Source organism: Brassica oleracea, chromosome C4 (genome assembly GCF_000695525.1).
Source record: "Brassica oleracea var. oleracea cultivar TO1000 chromosome C4, BOL, whole genome shotgun sequence".
Lineage (NCBI taxonomy): Eukaryota > Viridiplantae > Streptophyta > Magnoliopsida > Brassicales > Brassicaceae > Brassica > Brassica oleracea.
In genome coordinates, this window is record NC_027751.1 from 46,478,695 (window position 1) to 46,499,586 (window position 20,892).

Consider the following 20,892-nt stretch of genomic DNA (forward strand, 5'->3'; position numbering starts at 1 on the left):
TCCTCGGAATATACCGAGGGAGAACTTCGTCGGGATATTTCCTCGTTACTCGATCGATCGATGCGTTTTTGGACATAAATCCATCGATCGATGTGTTTATAAAAAAAAGTTTGGAATATACCGACGGACCTTTTCCTCGGTTTATTCTGAGGAACGGGTCCCTCGGAATATACCGAGGGAACAGGTCCCTCGGAAAATTCCGAGGAATATGTCCGTCGGTATATTCCTATCGATCGATGTATATATGTCAAAAAACGCATCGATCGACGAACGTCCGAGGAAATATCCCGACGAAGTTCTCACTCGGTATATTCCGAGGACATTTCCGACAAACTAATGATCCTCGGAATTTCCTCGGAATTTTGTTTCCTCGGAATTCCGTCGGAAAATTCCGAGATGAACTTCCGAGGAAATATCCCGACGAAGTTCTCACTCGGTATATTCCGAGGACATTTCCGACAAACTAATGATCCTCGGAATTTCCTCGGAATTTTGTTTCCTCGGAATTCCGTCGGAAAATTCCGAGGGATTTCCGAGGAAAGAAGAAATTTCGAGGAATTATTTCCGACGACTTGTTTCGTCGGTATGTCGTCGGAATAACGATATTCCGACGAAATTCCGACGATTTTTTCCCTCAGAATCCTTACTTTTTTCTTGTAGCGATTACTTTATCTTTGTCAGTTATATAATGTGTATAACCGAAAAAGTGACAATGGATAAGCTTTGTTGGGACCTACTGATCATGTGGATGGATATAAGTCGGTCCGACATAATTTCCATGTGGGCAATACCTAGATTTGTCGACCTTATAACTTTCAAGTATTATATAGTAGATAACATTACTAACCAAAGAATGTGATTTACTGAAACATTTTTTGATATCGCCTATCAACTGATACGGTCAATTTCGGAAAGAGTATATTTAATGCTACGGAGTGGATTATTACTACACTGTCTTCTATAAGTTTGGTATAACTTTCGAGTAATGTCAGAGAGTAACTAAATCACATGTTACTAGACTACTAAGTAAACTGCCTCGGCCGAAATCCAAATCTCATCCACCAGGTAAATTGCCTCGGACGAAATTCAAACCTCATCTACCACTTGACCACAGTCATCCATACATTTTCTGTTTTTTGTTTATTTTTAAGGAATTCAACACTGGTGTTTCCGTGGATTTAAGTTAGGAAACAATTTATAACCGGCAAAAACGTTCATGATCTATAGATTTTAAAGATTTTATTGAGCTTTGAAGAAATTATCTGATTTGATATATAAGAAGCACACAAAAATGACATAAAATTATGTAATTATGATCTTCTGCCTTCAAAAGCAATAATTTTAATTTTTAGTAATGTATCAAACGAAAATTTAGAATCATTTTAAAATTAAACAATAGTTTATTAAATATAAATTTTAAATATCCATTTTAACTTTAGTGTTATTGAACTAGTGATTTATTTATTTTTTTAAAAATTATATTTTAAGCAAATATTTTTAATATGATCAAATTAGTGAACTTTTGATGATTTCAAAATGTTTTGATAAAATCGTTAATTAAAAATACAAAATTCTTTTAAATTCACTAAAAATATCTATTAGTTTATCAAAACATAAAATTTTGTTGAGATATTGAGTGATTTGGAAAATTTTATCAATTATTAAGCAGGGGATATTTTATTTGTAAATCGACAAGTACTGGTTCATTATTTTATAATGTTAAATTTAAAATGATTGATATTAGGTATTCTATAATTTATAATGATTCCTCTTTGAAAAGAAAAAAATTCCTTGTACTACTGTTTTTCTTTATCTTTGTTAGTAAAATTATATAACAGATTTGATAAATAAAAAACTACCATCACCAACAATATTCCAGGTCCATAAATAATAGTCTCTTCGTTATATAATGTAACATATTTTGGTTAAAAAGAAAAGAAAAATAAAAAATACTTTAAAAATAATCAATCGTAATTAATATACTAAAATATTATTGATCAACTAATTTTCAGTAAAGTTAAAATTATTTTTGAAATATCAAAACACCTTATATTTTAAAACATCAAATCTTCATTAAAACATTTTACACTATGGATGGAATCATATTTCCGAACCGAAATAATAAATGTGTAGTTAGTTTATTTTCCATGATGAGATACAAAATAATGACGTTAAGAAAACTCTATCAAAAATTCATTAAATACACCAACTGAATTAGACTAAATAACATATCACCCCTTAAATCTATTTCTAAAGTTACATTGATGAAACATGAAAAAAAAAGATACCATACACAGTAAAAACTCTATAAATTAATATTCTATAAATTTGTAAACACTATAAATTGATAAAAAAATCGGTCTCGAATTGGACCAATTCAAAATATGACACAAATCGATAAAATAATAAGATAATATTTTTTTAGAAAGTCTTATGTAAATATATGATCCTATTAAAATATTAAATTAATAATCTATGTTTATATACATTTTATATAAGTATAAATTGAACATTATATTTTGAGTTTTATATTCACAATGAAAATACCTTTGTTTTTCTTAACATTTCAATATATTTTAAAAATATTTAGTAAAATTATATCAAAAATCATATATAAATTATATGAAACATAAAAATCTACACCAAATAATATAATAAACAATATGAAGGTTAAATTATAAAATTTAATTAATGTATACATGGTGAAATCAAATATTTTCTTATTTTATAAATAAAAAAATAGAAAACAGAAACAGAAGTTTTTTTTTTAATTAGTAAATTTATAAATTAATAAAATATTATAGTCTTAACATTATTAATTTATAGAGTTTTCAATGTACATGTGTTGAACAGAAACAGAGATCAAATGGGTTTGGTCATTTGTCGGCTAACTAAAACAAAAGCAACACCTTCCCATTTATTGTCATTTTGGTCCGACAGAACAAATGTTTCTTCGTCTCCCTTTTCCATGACTTTTTTCGACGTATGAAAACTTATCAGCGATTTCAAATATTCATATCCACACATATGCGGGGATTTCACTAAAATCATCCATCATGTCCCCACTGTCCACTACCAGCTCCATACATCCCCAGCTCAAGTACTCAATGAGCTCTGACCAGAGATTCTTCTTCTCCATGAACCGGAGAGTCATCATCAGACTCCTTAGCAACATGAATCATTTATACTGATGCTGAGATAGCGTTCCTTAGCAACATGAATTATTTATAGTGATACTGAGACAGCGTCTCTCTATCAACTCCTTGGACTGAGACAACATATATATATATATATATATATATGCACTAGTTCGTCGTTCACATTCATGATTCAAGGCTTTGAATAGAAGAGCTCCCGATCACCTGCTCTTTTAATGATTATTTAAGGATTTGGGAAAGAGAACTGGAAATCGTTAATTAGAGATTTGATAAGAAGAACTGAGAACAATTAAGATCAAACAAAAGTTAATGTTAATTACAAGAATACTTTGGTCAAATCAACACAAATTCGTGCATTTCTGACTTGCATAAAATTCACGCTTATTTTGAGAAAACTGTGTTAATTTTAATTCAATGATGTTTTCTTATATAAAAACCTACAACTTAATACATAGAATAATTTGATTAGAAAGAAAAATACATACTGAACATATTCGTAAAAATATTTTGACTTCTTATTGAAATGTTTATAGTTCTTTTCTTCCAGCATATTTGACCCATCTCAAACCATTGTCTTTGTCACGTAGTTTTAAAGTATAATATGAAATGTTGTAAGAATTAAATTATACGCCTTCATTATTTACTTGCACACCTATAAAGCTGATTCGTCTGTATTGATTGATATATACATTAACACTGCTATAAATGCAACTAAAATAAAGTTTATAATACAATGTTTATACTACAATGTGCCGTTTTGTTTTTTCTTTCTGTTTTTGGAAATCAACTAGGTTTCTCTTTTTGTTTAAATATTTTGAAATAAAACAGGCTGTGTGCTATATACAATTGATTTTTTTTTCTATATACAATTGATTTCTAGTAAACCTACGATTATAAAATTAATGGTGACGTAAAAACTGAAGGTTGTGAAAACTGTTCAAGAAAATCCACAGTAAATAGCAAAACCAAATTAATGAATTAAAAATATATACAAAAGCCTATAAACCTCGCATGAGAATCTGGGTTAGTTGACATTTTTATATTTATCCTGGTATAATCCTAACATCGAACTTTTTTAATTATTAATCAACCATATACATGTAAAGTAAATACCTAATGGTCCATGAAATATAGATTTTCACCTGAGAATTTCGAAAGTTGGATCAGTTGAATAACCCATGTCATATTGCTTTTGTGCGGACGTGCATAAGTTTTATAATCCTAATATATGAGTCAGATTTGCCTTTCATTTTTGTTGTGGATCCCATCATGTTCTCTCCACTGAGCCAAACGACTCAATACTTAGTATGTTCGCTAGATCTTGTGTTCTATAAATAGAATATATCATTGCATACAAGTCATCACACTCTCTCTCAACTTCATCCCATTTTGTATCTCTCGCTCTCTGTTTCTCGATCCTAAACGAGTTACCTTTCTTCTCATCAATACCCTGCGATGGAGAATTTAATCCTTAAACAAGCTCTTATCATGCTCCTAATAATATTTTCATCACCAATCTTGAGTACTCAAGCCCGAATCCTCCATGCAGATAGAGTTGCAAACATGGGCATTATAAATAGTCAGGTTCTCCTACGTGAGCTCGGGTTTGATCTCTCCAAGTTCAAAGGATATAATGAAAGGAGGTTTTTAGTAGATTCGGAAAGGGTTTCACCGGGAGGACCTGACCCGCAACATCATTGAATGATCTATACGGATATTTTACTTGACCGGAGATTCAAGCACAATAATTGTGACTGATCCATGCAGGTCATTTAATATCGCCATATATATGCTTTTCTTCTCTCGTTTTCCCCTTCATAAATCTTACGTACAATTTTGTTGTATCAAGGTTTTGGTGTTCTTGTACCTCCTTGTCTTAATACATTAAACTTTTTCTCTGTATGTTTTCGTGTGTCTCCAATGAGTTACCTTTTATGTAACAGCAATTGGCTTATACATAATATTCCCCGGTTTGAGTTTTACTTTTTCATTTATAAGGAAAAAAAAGTAAAGGTAGAGAATATAGTAATTGATATTAGCAGTTCCATATACTGATATACATATGATCAAAACGATTACTTAGAGAGATTTGATGGCCAAACTATTAATTTAAGTTTTATAAAAGATAACTGTAATAGTCATCATTCAAGATACACTCCGGAAAATCATATCTAATATATAATTCGTTTTATTTATGTGACTTTGGAAGAGTAAGAGCATCTAACCAACAGCTTGTATTCTGTTAGTTCCATGTTCTCTAATGTCGACATTCGAGTTTTATGTACTGGATTCTTTCATTTCGCTTATGTGAAATATATTTGGTGATTACATATTTTAAAGTTCGACGACGTTTGCTTAAGAAGTGTTGTCATCAACTAAAGATTTTAACTATATATATAGTGACTGGTAATAATCAAGACTGCGAAATTGTAGAAACAGTTTGTTGCACTCTTACAAATCGCCGACATTAACTAGTGTTAAAAATGATGAGAGGTTCAAGAAATTTAAACTATGAGCTTGACAAATGGCAATACAAATGAACATATTCTCCAACAAAAAGATTCATCTCGCGCACATATGTCTACGCATATACAATCTGTTGACTTCGTTCGTATTACTTATTTATCAATTAATAATATTCTAGACTTGGCATTCTCATTAGTCAAGGAAATTACTTTCACCCGTTGAAACCATATAGAATATTGATGACCCATACATGCGACAAGATTAATAAGTTGTTGAAAAATAAAAAAATAGTACGTCTCTTGACTAGATACAAAAAATGATTTAGGACTTGCCAAGTGAAAGTTTGCATAACAGATATATACGCATGTTCTTGATTTTACCAAAAAAAACTATTTAGGAGATGATTGGTAAGGACTGTAGTTTTATATTTTTTGCTGTAAAATTTAATCTGTAGATTTATCTGCTGTAGTTTTCATTGTTGTAACTTTCTAAAACACTCATTTTTGTTCTGAAAATAAAGCTCTGTATAGCCATATTTTGATTTTGCGGAGATTTTTTTGCTGTGAGTTTTTTAAGGAAAGAAAAACTCGATTAGTTGACATATTTAGCTCTAGATTAAATTTTAACTGTCCAGAGCATCTACCGCCACGACCAATCATCTCCTTAGTATTGGTGAATATTTGGATACATATATTCCATTTGCTATGGCAGAAGGATTAAAATCAGTTTTGGATACGGATATAAACATGAAGTAGTTGTTTGAAATCTTTGTATTTTATGAATTATTGGAAGATATGATTCGCACATGAGATAGCATATTGGAAATTATCATTCTCATCAGCTAATGGGCCTGATACTTGCCATTCTTGAGATTAAAAGCACTTGAAAGGATAAATGGGCCTTGTTTACTTTTCTCCTAGGGCAACGTGATTGTTTATCAAATCAGTAAACCCATTACAAGGGAAAACGGCTGATTCATACATCAACAAGAAGTCGCGGTCCCGATCAGTACATACACTCACACTATGTGCTAAAACATACTTCAACTCAAATTATATTCAAATTTCATACGCCAACTCACTTTTCGATAAATTCATACATTGACTGTGTCTCCGTTAGTCAAATATTGTTGGAGTCTTACGTGGATTTAACTGATGATTACGTAGAAATTAAGTTCAAAACGACTTTGTTTTATTGGAAAAAAATTGTTTTAAATTGGTTTAAAGTGGGATTCAAACCCGGGTTACCTACAATAACCTATCCCCTACTCGACCACTCTGCCATGTATGATTCACCATATTAATAAATCACATACACATATTTAACATTCATCGGTTCCGGGTTCCCAAAAAAAATTGATTTCATTTGGTGTACACAGGGATTCGAAACCGGGTTCCTTGAATTAACGCATCCCCACTCGACCACTCCGACATGTATGCCTCACTGTTTTAATACATCACATATATATTCATATGTGAATACATCATGTTTCATTATAGCTTCTCACCTTTCTCTTGCTTCCCCTGCAACCCTCAAAATTTAGAAAATGACTATTTGTGCTCGTTCATTCATTAGTTTAATAATCTAGAAAGCAAAATATTTCTTTTAACGTAAATCTACGTCTGTGATCTTGTGGTAGTCTCTATTTTAAATGGTAAAAGAAATGGAAAACTGCATCATATACCTAAACCCAAATATGGCTAACAGACTTTAAATCACATAATGCTTAATCGTTATAGTGATTACTATAATACCTATAGTGATGTATTCACATATGAATATGTATATGTGATGTATTAAAACAGTTAAGCATACATGGCAGAGTGGTCGATCACTAAAAAAAAGTCTACATTGATAGCACATTATTATAGCTCGTTTTACTGAACTGCTGTCGTAGATGAGTTTGAAAGTTCTGTATTATATAATAGCATTAGATACATGCTATGATAGATTTTTAGTAAGCGGAAACCTAAACTTAGATTTTCTCTCTAGACACTATTTTTTCCTCTCTAAATTTATATCAAAATACAGTTTCATCTGTCTTATTTTTTATTGATTGATATATTTTGGTGAGGATAACTAACTTTGAATCTCTGCCATCCATAAAATCTTATCCAACGGTGAGTATGGATATTGAGAACTTCTCTCTCAATTTCAATCTCTTCAAGTTCTAACTCTCTCGCCATCTCTACCTCTCTGATCTCTATCTCTCCTCTATCTCTTTCAATCTCAGTTTCACTACTACCACCACCACCGAGAGAGGAAGAAGAAGAAGCAAGATGGTGGTGATTCATGGAACGTGACGGCGATTCGCGACGGTCTCAGTCGTCCCCCATCTCGACTGCGTCTCCGTTGTCACCTCGTCTCCATCAGTTTCTCATCTCTGTCGTAATCTCTCTCTCTCTCTCTCTCTCTCTCTCTCTCTCTCTCGATATTGATTCATCGATGATTGATTAGATGATATGGGTTTAGGGTTTGTGTTCCTAAAGTTATGGCCTTTTTCAGTTAAAGACTTTGTTTGCTTCTCAAAAAGATGATTGATAATGGTCTGAGCTTCCTGAGCCTGCTCTTGGTATCAACGCTAGACTAGCGTCGCTAGTGATGGTATGCAGAGGAAATATTGACTCTTTCTTGTTCCTGTCCATAGTGAAGTGTTAGCTACACTGAGACATGTCTTTTGTATTCAAATTTACGAGCTTTCTTAATATAACTTATTCAGTTTATTGATCACTTTTGTTTTTGGGTTTGATTACACATGGAAAAAGGTTGGTAGGGGTACATAATTGTTGAAGATATAAGATTTGATTGAACAACTTAATGCTAAAACTGTAGCCGTTTCACCATTCTCGTATGATGTTAAGAGGGAAGACGTGGAAGCCTTCTTCAGTCAGTATGGAAAAGTAATCCGCTACTGATTGATTTTTTCAATTTTATGTTTGGAGTATAGTTAAAATGACTGGTTATACATGTGTATGAGATATGTATGTGTTTTCTTTTCAGGTTAATAGTGTGAGGATGCCTCGTCATGTAGCAGAGACGAGAGTGCTTTTTAATGTTGCCTTGGTTCCCTACCGAAGAGGATGCCCAAAATGTTATGAAGCAAAGTTTGGTCTTTGCTGGTCTCGAGTTGGATATGAAATCAAAGTAATCCTACTTGCTCAGCTGTCTGACTTGGGTATGTATTGAAGTGAGACATGAGCTAATGCAACAAGAGGACGCATTGGCAGTTCGAAGCTGTGTATGTTAGTTCTATATGTTGGTAAAACTTTGATGTCATGTAAGACTTGTTTTAGTTAGTGTAATAGTTTTTTTTATGTATTTTAGATCATTTAAGCAATTTGTTACAAAAAGAAAAGAAAGATAATTTATGCAATAAAAAATGGATTTTAATATATGTGTTTTAAAAAAAATTTATGTACTTTTAGATTGAAAAATATTCGTATTTTAATTTATTTTTGAGTGCAAAATTAAAGGATAAAATTGAGTCATTTAGTATGTTTCAGAGGTTTCATCTTTTGTGTGTTTTTTCTCTCTTTCGTGCGACCTCTTTGTTTCATTGTAGAGTGAGTGTAGGGTTTGCTTACGTTGTTTGTGTGTTGTATCTTTGATGTACTATTGATATTATTTGAATCAAATAAAAAACCGGAAGAATAGTTAACCAAACGGAACCATTGGAATCGGCGGTCATACAATTTTATTTTTGAGTGCAAAATTAAAGGATAAAATGATAATTAGAGTTTTGTTATATGGATTTTGGTGTATTTCAAACCCTGAACTTAACCCCAAACTAACCCTAAACTCTAAATACAAAATCTAAATTTTGAACTTAATCCTTAATCAAATCTACTTATATGGTAAATCATTTATTTTAAATTAAATACTATAAGTTTAATTAAATAAATGTTTTCATATAGTCATAAATCATAATTACCACAAATTATGTTTAGTTTAGATGGTCAATGTACAAATTGATCTCCAAATCTTAACCCTAAACCCTAAACCCTAAACCCTAAACCCTAAACCATTAACTTAAACTCTAACCCACTAAACACGAAACTTAAACACTAACACTAACTTAATCTGTAAACTAAAATCTAAATAATTTGAAAATTAACCTATACATTTTTTTATTATTTAACTTCAAACATTAAAAACAGTATATAACACAGAAATATAAACACAAATAAAAAAAAATCTCACTGCATAAATATTGTCCATTAGATCAGTCTCAATCTAATGGACCAAATCCCTTCCTTCTTATTTTTTTATCTCTTGTTTTTCATTGGATGATGAAATGTTGGTGTGGATAACCAAGTTTCAATTGGAACCGTTGATTAAATATAATCCAAGGGACATAAACATTTTTAATGGTTTTCTCTCTCCTTTCTCTATCTCTGCTCCTCTCCTCTTCTATTTGCTCAAGTCACGAAATCTTTTAGATCCTCTCCTCTCCTATGCAATATTCTTCTCGTCTATGAAACCCCTCTGCTTCTCCAACCACCATTGATTGAAGCTTCACCACCACTCTTTTTGAAACCGTCACTCGTCGTCACCACCATTGCCGTTCGACACCACCACCACCACGACCACAACGGTTCGACCTCTTTTTTAAACCCCTATCTCTCTCTCTGCCTCCATCTCTCTATTTTTAACTCATTTTGTTTGTTTTAGGGTTGGAAGAGGAATGGCGTGCTTCCATGGAGATTGAAGACATGTGTAATGGTCATCTCTTTCTCGAGCTTGCCCCTGTCATCAACGGTCTCGAGCAGTGTGGTCCTGAGCAGAGGAGACGTCTCATCCCTTCGGTCTCGAGCTTGCCCCTGTCATCACCGGTATCGAACTCGTCCCGGTCGTCATCAATGGTGCCGGAGATGAGACAGAATGGAGGAAGACATCGAGAAGAAAGAGGCAAAGGAGGAGGGAGGCGGCACAGAGAGATTAGGTTTAGAGTTAATTAGGGTCTGGTTAGTTAGGTTTAGATTTTGGTTAATTAGTTTTTGGTTTAGTGTGTTTTGGTTTACTTTTTTTTAAAAAAATTTCTGGTTTAGTTTTGTAAAACTAATTTTATTTGTAAATTGATTTTAATTAATAAATATAATTCATTTTTAATTTTAATTTTAATTTTGGTTTAATTTTAGTTTTAATTTATAATAGTAAATATAAATTTAACGGTGCTATAAATAAAAAAATATAATAACAATATATAATTGCTATTGCATAAGAATCTATCATAGCACGAAATTTAAATCGATAATCAATTTGTAACAAAAAAATAGTGTTATTAAGTTAATAACATCATTTAAATATTGCTATCGTATCTACACATTTCGTAGCGTAAAAAAAAAACTATCGTAGATGGGGTACCTATGATGGTTGCCGATGACATAGCATAACAGAAAACGCTATGAAAGCTCTAGTATAACGTTTTTCGTGAGCTAAGAATGTACATATTTCTTGTAGTAACAATATATAATTGCTATTGTATAAGAATCTATCATAGCACGAAATTTAGATCGATAATCAATTTGTAACAAAAAATAGTGTTATAGGTAAGTTAATAACATCATTTAAATATTGCTATCGTATCTACACATTTTGTAGCGTCAAAAAAAAATTCTATCGTAGAGGGGGTACCTATGATGGCTGCCGATGACATAGCATAACAGAAAACGCTATGAAAGCTCTAGTATAGCGTTTTTCGTGAGCTAAGAATGTACATATTTCTTGTAGTGCGAGTGAATCATACAGGGCAGAGTGGTCGAGTGGGGGATAGGTTATTGTGGGTAACCCGGGTTCGAATTCCACTTCAAACCAATTTTTTTCAATAAAACGACGTCGTTTTGGGCTTAATTTCCACGTAAACATCCGTTAAGTCTACGTAAGACTCCGTCAATATTTGACTAACAGAGACACGGTCAATGTATGAAGTTACCGAAAAGTGTTGGTTGACGTATGAAATTTGAATATAATTTGAGTTGAAGTATGTTTTAGCACAGGGTGCGAGGTGTATGTACTGATTGAGGCCGCAAACTCTTGTTGATGTATGAATTTGCCGTTTTCCCCCTACTTTGATAATAGCCCACAACAACAATACTCACTAGCTAGTCGGTACTTTTAGTGTGGGCAAAATAACTAGCTTGTTTATTGTTAGAATCAACTGTTCTAGATCAGGCTGTGTTGCGCAGCATTGCATGTTGGTGGAGATCAATTCCAACTTCCAACAATCACCTTCCTTTTTTTCATATGTCTATCACATAGACTCCATATTGTGTAAATAAATATAGTCATCTATCTGCATATCTTAAGGGGGACCAACGTTTTTAGAGGAACAATACTTAGGTTCACCCATATGGTGAATGATTAAATTCACCACACTCTTCATAACCAATCAAAATGCCATATATGAGTATTTAAAAAAGATAATGAAAATAAAAACGTTGATATTAATTAACGTCGTCTGCAAAATTCTATAAATCTAAACTCGAAAACCATAAATCCTAAATCCAAAACACTAAACCATAAATCCTAATCCTAAAATCTAAACCCTAAATCTTAAACCTTAAATCCAAACTCTAAACAATAAAGCCTAAATCCTAAAATCTAAACCCTAAAGCCTAAACCCAAAACTCTAAACCATAAACCCTAAGTCCTAAAATCTAAACCCTAAATTCTAAACCCTTAACTCTAAATCCTTAACTCTAAATTCTAAACTCTAAACCCAAAAATTCAAATCCTAAACCCTAAACTCTAAATCCTAAACCCTAAACCAAAACCTATAAACCGTAAACCCAACTACTAGGTAATAAGATTAAGGTTTACGGTTTAGAGGTTTGGGTTTAAGGTTTAGGATTTAGAGTTTGGTTTTAAGATTTAGAGTTTTGGGTTTAAGATTTAGATTTTTGGGTTTAGGGTATAGGATTTAGAGTTTAGGGGTTAGGATTTAGGGTTTAGATTTTAGGATTTAAGGTTTATGGTTTAGAGTTTTGGGTTTAGGCTTTAGGGTTTACGTTTAGGATCTAGGGTTTATTGTTTAGAATTTGGGTTTATGGTTTAAGATTTAGAGTTTAGATTTAAGGATTAAGGTTTTTGGTTTAATGTTTTGGATTTAGGGTTTATGGTTTTAGAGTTTGGGTTTAAGATTTAAGATTTAGAGTTTAGATTTTAGGATTGAAGTTTATGGTTTAATGTTTTGGATTTATGGTTTATGGTTTTAGAGTTTAGGTTTTTAAAATTTAGAATTTTGTAGACGACGTTAATTAATGTGGTTGTTATTTTTTTCAGCTATTTAAATTTTTATTTTTATTGCTTTTTTAACTATTTGTACATGACACTTTAGTTGGTAATAAAAAGTGTAGTGAATCACCGTGGGGACGGACCCAAGTATTGTTCTTTTTAGAGTACAGTACTTATTGTTCCGTCGCATACAGCTTCTTTATTTCCTTTTTTGGTAGAAGCGTCGGGACAAAGCAAACTATTGTCTAAGATTAGACTACTATTATTACACCTAACGTAAACGTGTGGATACAATATACATAATTTTTAATTAATTAATATAAAACATCATAAATCTTTTTCAAATAAGATATAAAGATATTTTTTATATTTGTTCAAAAAAAAGAGAAATTTTTTTATATTTGTTCAAAAAAAAGAGATATTTTTTTATAAAGATCGTTTTTAACTCAAGAAGAATATAAAAGGATCACCACTTTTTTATGAAAGACATTACTTATGGATGAAATATGTTCCTCAAACGCTCAGTTGAACATACACATACTCTACATATTGAATATTCATCAAAGTTAATACTACAGATTGATAAGATGTTAGGTTTGACCTTTTTTTTTTTTGATCAAACAACAGCTTTATAAATCATTAGTCCCCATTGCTGGAGAAATTGTTTACGTTAAGCAATAACAAAGCCAAACCGGCTAAAACATATGCTGCTACCATAGCAAAGCAAAACAATGAGATATAACACCATAAGATAAGAGCAAACATAACACATAAACAACACATAATGTCGCTGAGCAGTCCTCGAAACTCAACGCCAATCGTGCTAAGAAGTGAAATGAAGCTTTGGGAATTGGAGAGCACAAGTACTGGTCTAACGCCCGGGATTGAAACCGCAACAGAAGCAGCTTTAACAATCAGAAGTTCGGCATCACAAGCAGAGGCGACAAAGCACCAAATGGATGAGCCTTTGAACAAAACAAACATGGAAGCATACATAATCTTGGGCACACTACTCCCTGCAACAGAACCACTCAAACCGAATGGAACATATGGGAGGCAATCATACTTCACAAAGGATAAACAATCCAGAAACACTGAAAAGATAGAAACAACAAGTGTTTCCTTACGAATCTGCCACAAGCGATGAGGAAGCAACTTCAAACTATCATTTAGTGGAGTGAAACCAGAAACTAGACTGCATACTGCAGAGAATCGCACAGAGGCGAGCGCGCCGTAACAAGGCACGGGAGAACACTCAAAGGACATCATCGAAGCAAGCAAGATAGAGATAGAAAGTTTCAAATCTATAACCTGCAGGGATGTATCCAGTAGAAGGATTAATGGTTCCAGTGATGGCGGTGAATGAGATCCGGTGGTGGGAGACATGGTGAAAATGAGAGAAGGGTGAGCTTCAGGATAAGAGGTGATGGAGACAGATCTGCCTACTGCAGTAAGGGGTCGTATGAACACGGCAATAAGATTCACCAGACCAAAATCTTTTAGAAGAAAAGTCTTTTTGAAGATCTGGCTGCTCAAATCTATCTCTCTAAAAGTTTGAATTTTTAGATCTAGATCTGAAATGGTGAGAGTAAGGACAGGGAAGCAAACAGAAGTGGAAGGGATTGCAAAATGCTGAAGTTAGGTCTGGTGGGTCTGGGTCTGGCGGTTCCGGTGAGGAAATGCCGGTGACGGCTGCGGTCATCAGAGAACAACGAAGGTAAGCTGTTCTCTCTCTCTCGCACCCCGGCTAAAAATGTTAAATGTATAAAAGTAGGTTTGACCTTTATTCTGCAGATGTGAGGATAAATTTGCGATTCTAAAGATTTTTTATTTTTTTTTGGTAAGAGATTCTATAGATTTTTTATCAAATATTATGTGTATTTAAATTGTTAATGCATTAGATAGTAGTTAATAAAACGATATAATATTTTTACCTATATGATAGAAATTGACGTCCATAAATGTACTTGCTCAACTGATTTTGTTTTTTCTAATAAATAATAAAATCCTATTTTTCTGCTAAAGAGTGGAGATCTTATACGTATTAAAAGTTAATATTTTCACAAACATAACACGAATAACTATGTAAACATATCTATTTTTTTTTGTCAGCCTATGTAAACATATCTATTAAATATGTCTATAAGATATTCTTAGAAAGAAAAACAAAATTAGGACCTTCAACATTTATAGTAATATATTGGAATGGTCTTTAATGTGTCATTTTAAATTTATTTGGTCTCCATAAGTATTTATTTTATATTTATTTGGTCAAGTATAAGCATTTATTAGGAAGAATGATATACCCAAAAAAAGGAACGCGTCAGCTGCACCAAACACGGCGTCTCTCTCAAAGATCATCATTTTCCTTCTTCTTCTTCTTCCTCTGCTCAACAAAGACGACTGACTCATCACGACTGTAACAGAAAACTCGCTGGAGAAGCCACCATGTGCGAAGATGACTGCCGTCCTCTCGGTTTCCTCTTAGGCCTCCCTTTCGCCTTCTTATCTCTCCTTCTCTCCATCGTCGGTGTCGTCATCTGGATCGTCGGGTCAGTCCCGAGATTTCTCCTCCTAGCGCTAGTTTAGTTCTGATTCTTAAGTAAAATAATCCTCTCAGCACCGAAGATTCGCGTTTCGGGAATCTCTGTTGATGCTCTGCTTAGGTTTTACGATTTCGTCGTATTGAAATTCGAAATTGGGACTTTGGATGATCATCATACTGATTCATCACTCTGATTCTGATTCTGGTGATTTTTTTGGTTGTTATCGCTGCAGATTGTTGTTGTCGTGCATATGTCCGTGTTGCTTATGCGTGACGATACTGGTGGAGATGGCGTTAGGGTTGATCAAAGCTCCGATTCATGTTATGGAGTGGTTCACTTCCACCATACCTTGTTGATCTTCTTCTTCTTCTTCTACTTTCATGTACATGAATAATCAATCTTGTTATTGCATTTGCTTTATTGTTTTTGTTTTTGTTTGAGAATAAGTAACAACATGGTGTTGCAGTTATATTCATGATAGTTCAATATTTACCTTCTTTTTCGTCCTCCTTTGCAATATCGTCATTGAGAATCCATGGCCCTGTCATTTGTTTGAATCCATAGTTATCTTCAAAAGCGTCTAAAAACCTTTATTAATCAAACTTGACACCCCGATCAAATCCACGCCGTGCAAGTAAGCCTTTGGGAAAATCTGGTTTTTGTGGCACCCTTCGGTGAAGGTGGCGGTCATTGGGAAGAGTCTCCAAATGATATCATGCCAGGTTACCCTTCCAGATTCTCTTTCTATGTTTTTGGTAACGATTGTCTACGCTTCAAACTGTCATGTGGAAAGGTCTGTCTTATGGTCTGAAATAATTTCTCTCGCGGAAGATTAGACTGTTCTAAGTTTACCGTGGATCGTTTTAGTTGACTTCAATCAAGTATCCTCTCCTAGTGAACATTCTGCGCCTCCTTCCCTAAATGTTGATGCTCATTCTCGTGTATTTAATAATTGCTTATTGGATTCTGGCCTCAGTGACCTGAACTATGGAGGCAACTTGTTCACTTGGTGGAATAAACAAAAGAGCGCCCCTGTTGCTAAGAAGCTAGATAGAATCCTCGTCAATGATAGCTGGAGTGATCTGTTTCCTAACTCTGTCGCATTCTTCGACTCTCCTGATTTTCCAGATCATGCCAGTATGAAAGTGGTTCTAAATTCGCAGTTGGTATCTAAGAAGAGGCCTTTCAAGTTCTTCAATTTTCTCCTGCAGAATCCTACTTTCCTCTCAATGGTTACTCTTCAGTGGCATACCTATCATGTTTTTGGCTCAGCTATGTTCAGAGTGTCAAGGAAACTTAAGCTGCTAAAAAAGATATAAGAGAGTTCAGTAAAGAGAATTATTCTGGTATTGAAAAACGCACCCAAGAAGCTCATGAAGCCCTTTGCTCGGCTCAGAATATTATGCTTCACTCTCCTAACACTGCCAATGCAGAAGCTGAGCTTGAAGCTATGCGGAAATGGGTTATTCTCTCTCAAGCTGAGGAATATTTCTTCCTCCAACGATCAAGAGTTCAATGGATGGGATTAGGGGACAGCGGCACTCGTTTTTTTCATAAGATGGTGGAAATCTGAAGGGCTTCAAATCATATCCACTTTCTCACTGATGATTCTAGAGTTCGCTACGATTCGCAAGACGGGATTGAGCAGCATTGTATCAGCTATTTTATTGATCTCCTAGGCAAGCCTATTGACCCGCCTTTGTTTGTTCAATCGGATCTGGATCTTCTTTATGACTTTCACTGCTCAGCTGAGGTCTCAGAGAAGTTCACTATGCGGTTCACAGCTGAGGAAATTAAAGCTGCTTTTTCTCACTTCCAAAGAACAAGACATGTGGCCCAGATGGCTTTTCTCCTGAGTTTTACACGAGCTGTTGGTCTGCTGTGGGACCAGAAATTACGGAAGCAGTGTTGGAGTTCTTTTCTTCAGGCTCTCTATTGAAACAGTGGAATGCTACCTCTCTGGTTCTCATTCCCAAGATTACCAATGCTTCGAGGACTACTGACTTTAGACCAATCTCCTGCCTCAACACTCTGTATAAGGTCCTTTCTAAACTGTTGGCAGGCAGATTAAAGACTATCCTTCCTAGTGTTATCTCTAATGCTCAATCTGCATTCCTTCCGGGAAGATTGCTGGCAGAAAACGTTCTTCTCGCTACGGACTTGGTAAAAGGCTACAATTCTCAAGTCTCTGAACCTAGAGCAATGCTCAAAGTTGACATTCGCAAAGCTTTCGACACAGTTAGATGGGATTTCATTATTACAGCCCTTCGCGCGTTATCTATTCCGGAGAAATTTGTCATGTGGATCAAGGAATGTATCACAACTCCCTCTTTCTCTGTTTCAGTTAACGGCGTTTCTGGAGGATATTTTAGGAGCACTAGGGGAGTGAGACAGGGTGATCCCCTCTCTCCCTATATCTTTGTTCTAGCTATGGAAGCTCTGTCCCGGCTACTTCACTCTAGATTCCAAGCGGGTTGGATCTCCTATCACCCTAAAACTGACAGAGCTTCAGATATCTCATCTCATGTTTGCTGATGATGTTATGATATTTTTCGATGGGAGCTGCAACTCCCTTCATGGCATCTCCGAATGTCTAAACGATTTTGCAAGTTGGTCTGGTCTTGAAATGAATAAAGAAAAGACTGAGTTATTCACTGCTGGTTTGAACCATTAGGACTCCGCTGCCATCTCGAGGTTCGGATTCTCTTCGGGTTCTCTACCCATTAGGTATCTCGGTCTTCCCCTCATGTCCAGGAAACTAAAAATATCTGAATATGCTCCCCTTATTGCCAAGATCTTTGCTAGGTTTAAAATGTGGGCTACTAGAACCCTCTCTTTTGCTGGCAGGCTTCAGCTTCTCTCCACTGTTATTGCTGGCACTGTAAACTTCTGGATCTCCTGTTTTATCCTGCCTAAAGGTTGTATCAAGCAAATTGAATCGCTTTGCATTAGATTTCTATGGTCTGGGAATATAGAGCTCTGTAAATCTGCAAAGGTTGCTTGGTCTACTGTTTGTCTGCCCAAGGATGAAGGTGGTCTAGGTCTCCGAAACTTTATGGTTTGGAATCAGGTTATGTGCCTCCGGTTCATCTGGCTCCTTTTCTCCGACAAACCTTCTCTCTGGGCTGATTGGCATCGCTATTACAGTTTATCTCAGAAATGTTTCTGGGCTGTTGAGGAAACTCAACACGACTCATGGATGTGGAAACGCCTGCTGAAGCTAAGACCTGTCGCCCTTCTTTTCTTGCGAGTTAATCTGGGGAATGGCTCTAAGATTAAGTTTTGGTACGATATTTGGACCCCTCTAGGCCAACTTATTGTTCACATTGGAGAAAATGGCCCGAGGAACACTAGAATCCCCATTAATGCCATTGTAAGCCAGGCTGCAAATGCTACGGGCTGGTGTGTTGGAGGGCCTCACTCTCAGCGAGAACTTGATCTGCACATACATCTCACAACCCTGTCTTTCCCAGCCACATCTGTAAATGAGGATGAATTTTTCTGGGAAGCAGATGGTATCTCTGATGGGTCGTTCTCCGCTGCTCACACTTGGGAAGTTCTCAGGCCTCGAGAAACAAAGAAATAGTGGGCAGAACTTATTTGGTTCAAGGGTGCTGTTCCGAAATACGCATTCAATATGTGGATTGCTAATGCGGACCGTCTTCCCACCCGAACGCGGCTCGCATCTTGGGGCCTGAACATCCCAACTTGTTGTCCCCTATGCTCATCCCATCATGAGACCAGAGACCACCTTCTTCTTACTTGTGACTTCTCTAAGGAGATATGGAGGTGGCTACTTGATCGGCTAGACAGATCTCGTCACAGTCTGCTCTCATGGGCTGAACTTCTTTCTTGGATCAGAGGACCACAGACTTCGCCTACCTCCACTCTTCGGCGTGTCTCTGCTCAGACCATTATCTTTCACTTGTGGAAGCAACGTAACAACGTCATTCACAACCAAACCTCTCTATCCACAGCTGAAACTTTCCGTTTTGTTGACCGAGACATTCGGACCATCATCACAGCCAAGCGAAAGCGAAAGAACTTTGATTCTCTCATGTCTCTTTGGCTTAGATAATGATCTTCACCGATCTTCCTAGCTCCATTATGTTTTTTCACCTTTTTTTGCCATAATGGTGTTCTTTGATTTTGTAAATCTAACTTTTCATTAATTTGAATATTAACAATTTAGCAAAAAAAAAGTAAGCCTTAGAGACCGTTTCAGGTACTCTGATTTCTGTATGTTGATATGGAGGCTGGAGCTCCTCCCCTACATCTGTGAACCTGAATTCCGGGTAACACGGACTGAGATCTGGGAGATTTGCCCTGTTGCACTTCCACATACTATTAGACGACCATGTTTAATGTATTGTTTCGGAGTTATTACAGATCCATTGTATGACCAACCTGAGATTAACCAACTATAATTGGAACGTTTTCGTAGATTTCCAAACCTTAAGATTGAAGTGACTTATATTGGGTTTCCTTATAATTACTAGGACATGAACCTGGGCCTTACGCTGGAACATGCTACTAGTTGTTGTAAATGTATGCTTGAAATTTTCATAAACAATCTACGCTATAATGAGCCAGCTTCATCACTCCTAATGCGACACGTCAGCAGGTAAGTGGATCCCACTTTTAAAAAGTGTGAAAAAGTCAAATCTGCGGCTAGAACCCAAATTGCTGTGATATAAACACTAACATTTATACCACTGAACTAAAAGATACTTTGTACATTGATTACCGAAACTAATATATATTTATGAAGGATTTCTTATAGTGGATCCCACACATAACTGTAATGTTTCAATACTCACGTGTAACTGTGATCTTTGAAACCTATTTAGTAAAATCCGCATTCTGGCCCAATAAAACTTATAAGTGGGTTAAATCTCTTTTGTATGTATCTAGGATTTTTATAGTACTCTGTCTCCACCGATAAACCGAAGCATTACCCTTTTAGCTTATAAAAAAAAATTATGAAACTTTTCATCTTCACCTCTCTATATCTCCAACGATCAGTTATGGTACCGTTTCACCTCTGAAACGATACGTCTCACTATATATAATTCTTTAAACAAACCTTGAGACCCATATCTCTTATTAAATTACTCCTAAATTGAACTGTCGCAGCTTTTAGCCAACCTTCGAAGATGTCAGCCTCCAGTGTTGTTGTTGCTTAATCGGTCGTTGTTCCCGCCACCTTTCTCCGCCTAGAACATAGTACCCAGGAAAAGGTATTGACAATTTGACTTTCTATGGAATACTATATACCATATTTGTTTAATCAATATTCAAGCTATCAGTTTTAATACTTTAAGCGTATGTTTCTCTGGGCAGAATTCCGAGATCCACGGTTCTATCCTAGTTCGTGTGAATCACTACCATCCATCTCTACGATAGGGGGTCGATCGTGAAAGTTGATTGATCGCTTTGAAATTGTCCGATTAACTAATATGATGTAAACTATGTTCTGATGGGCTATA

General features: G+C 35.1%; 3 protein-coding genes across 3 annotated transcripts; all 3 read left to right on the forward strand.

The window, feature by feature from the left end:
• The first annotated feature begins 4,536 nt into the window (after window positions 1–4,536).
• LOC106341327 (CLAVATA3/ESR (CLE)-related protein 6-like) lies at window positions 4,537–5,121 on the forward strand. The gene has a single exon (XM_013780114.1). It carries the CDS (start codon window positions 4,614–4,616, stop codon window positions 4,857–4,859), a length of 246 nt encoding a protein of 81 aa, XP_013635568.1. The 5' UTR covers window positions 4,537–4,613; the 3' UTR covers window positions 4,860–5,121.
• Window positions 5,122–15,164: 10,043 nt separating this feature from the next.
• On the forward strand, window positions 15,165–15,902 carry LOC106340558. Its single transcript, XM_013779418.1, has 2 exons — window positions 15,165–15,409; window positions 15,636–15,902. Exons 1-2 carry the CDS (start codon window positions 15,306–15,308, stop codon window positions 15,757–15,759), a joined length of 228 nt encoding a protein of 75 aa, XP_013634872.1. The 5' UTR covers window positions 15,165–15,305; the 3' UTR covers window positions 15,760–15,902.
• A 284-nt stretch (window positions 15,903–16,186) lies between these two features.
• Window positions 16,187–18,989, forward strand: LOC106339050. Its single transcript, XM_013777879.1, has 4 exons — window positions 16,187–16,196; window positions 16,271–16,635; window positions 17,348–17,929; window positions 18,078–18,989. Exons 1-4 carry the CDS (start codon window positions 16,187–16,189, stop codon window positions 18,987–18,989), a joined length of 1,869 nt encoding a protein of 622 aa, XP_013633333.1.
• Window positions 18,990–20,892: the final 1,903 nt, after the last annotated feature.

Excerpts from the sequence above, each read along its gene's own strand:
- LOC106339050 (XM_013777879.1), top strand. Across the intron at positions 16,636-17,347 it reads ATCCTACTTTCCTCTCAATG|TGGAATGCTACCTCTCTGGT; the intron begins GTTACTCTTCAG and ends CTATTGAAACAG. Across the intron at positions 17,930-18,077 it reads CTTCAGATATCTCATCTCAT|GACTCCGCTGCCATCTCGAG; the intron begins GTTTGCTGATGA and ends TTGAACCATTAG.
- LOC106340558 (XM_013779418.1), top strand. The coding sequence starts at position 15,306 with ATGTGCGAAGATGACTGCCGTCCTCTCGGTTTCCTCTTAGGCCTCCCT. Across the intron at positions 15,410-15,635 it reads GTCGTCATCTGGATCGTCGG|ATTGTTGTTGTCGTGCATAT; the intron begins GTCAGTCCCGAG and ends TTATCGCTGCAG.
- LOC106341327 (XM_013780114.1), top strand. The coding sequence starts at position 4,614 with ATGGAGAATTTAATCCTTAAACAAGCTCTTATCATGCTCCTAATAATA.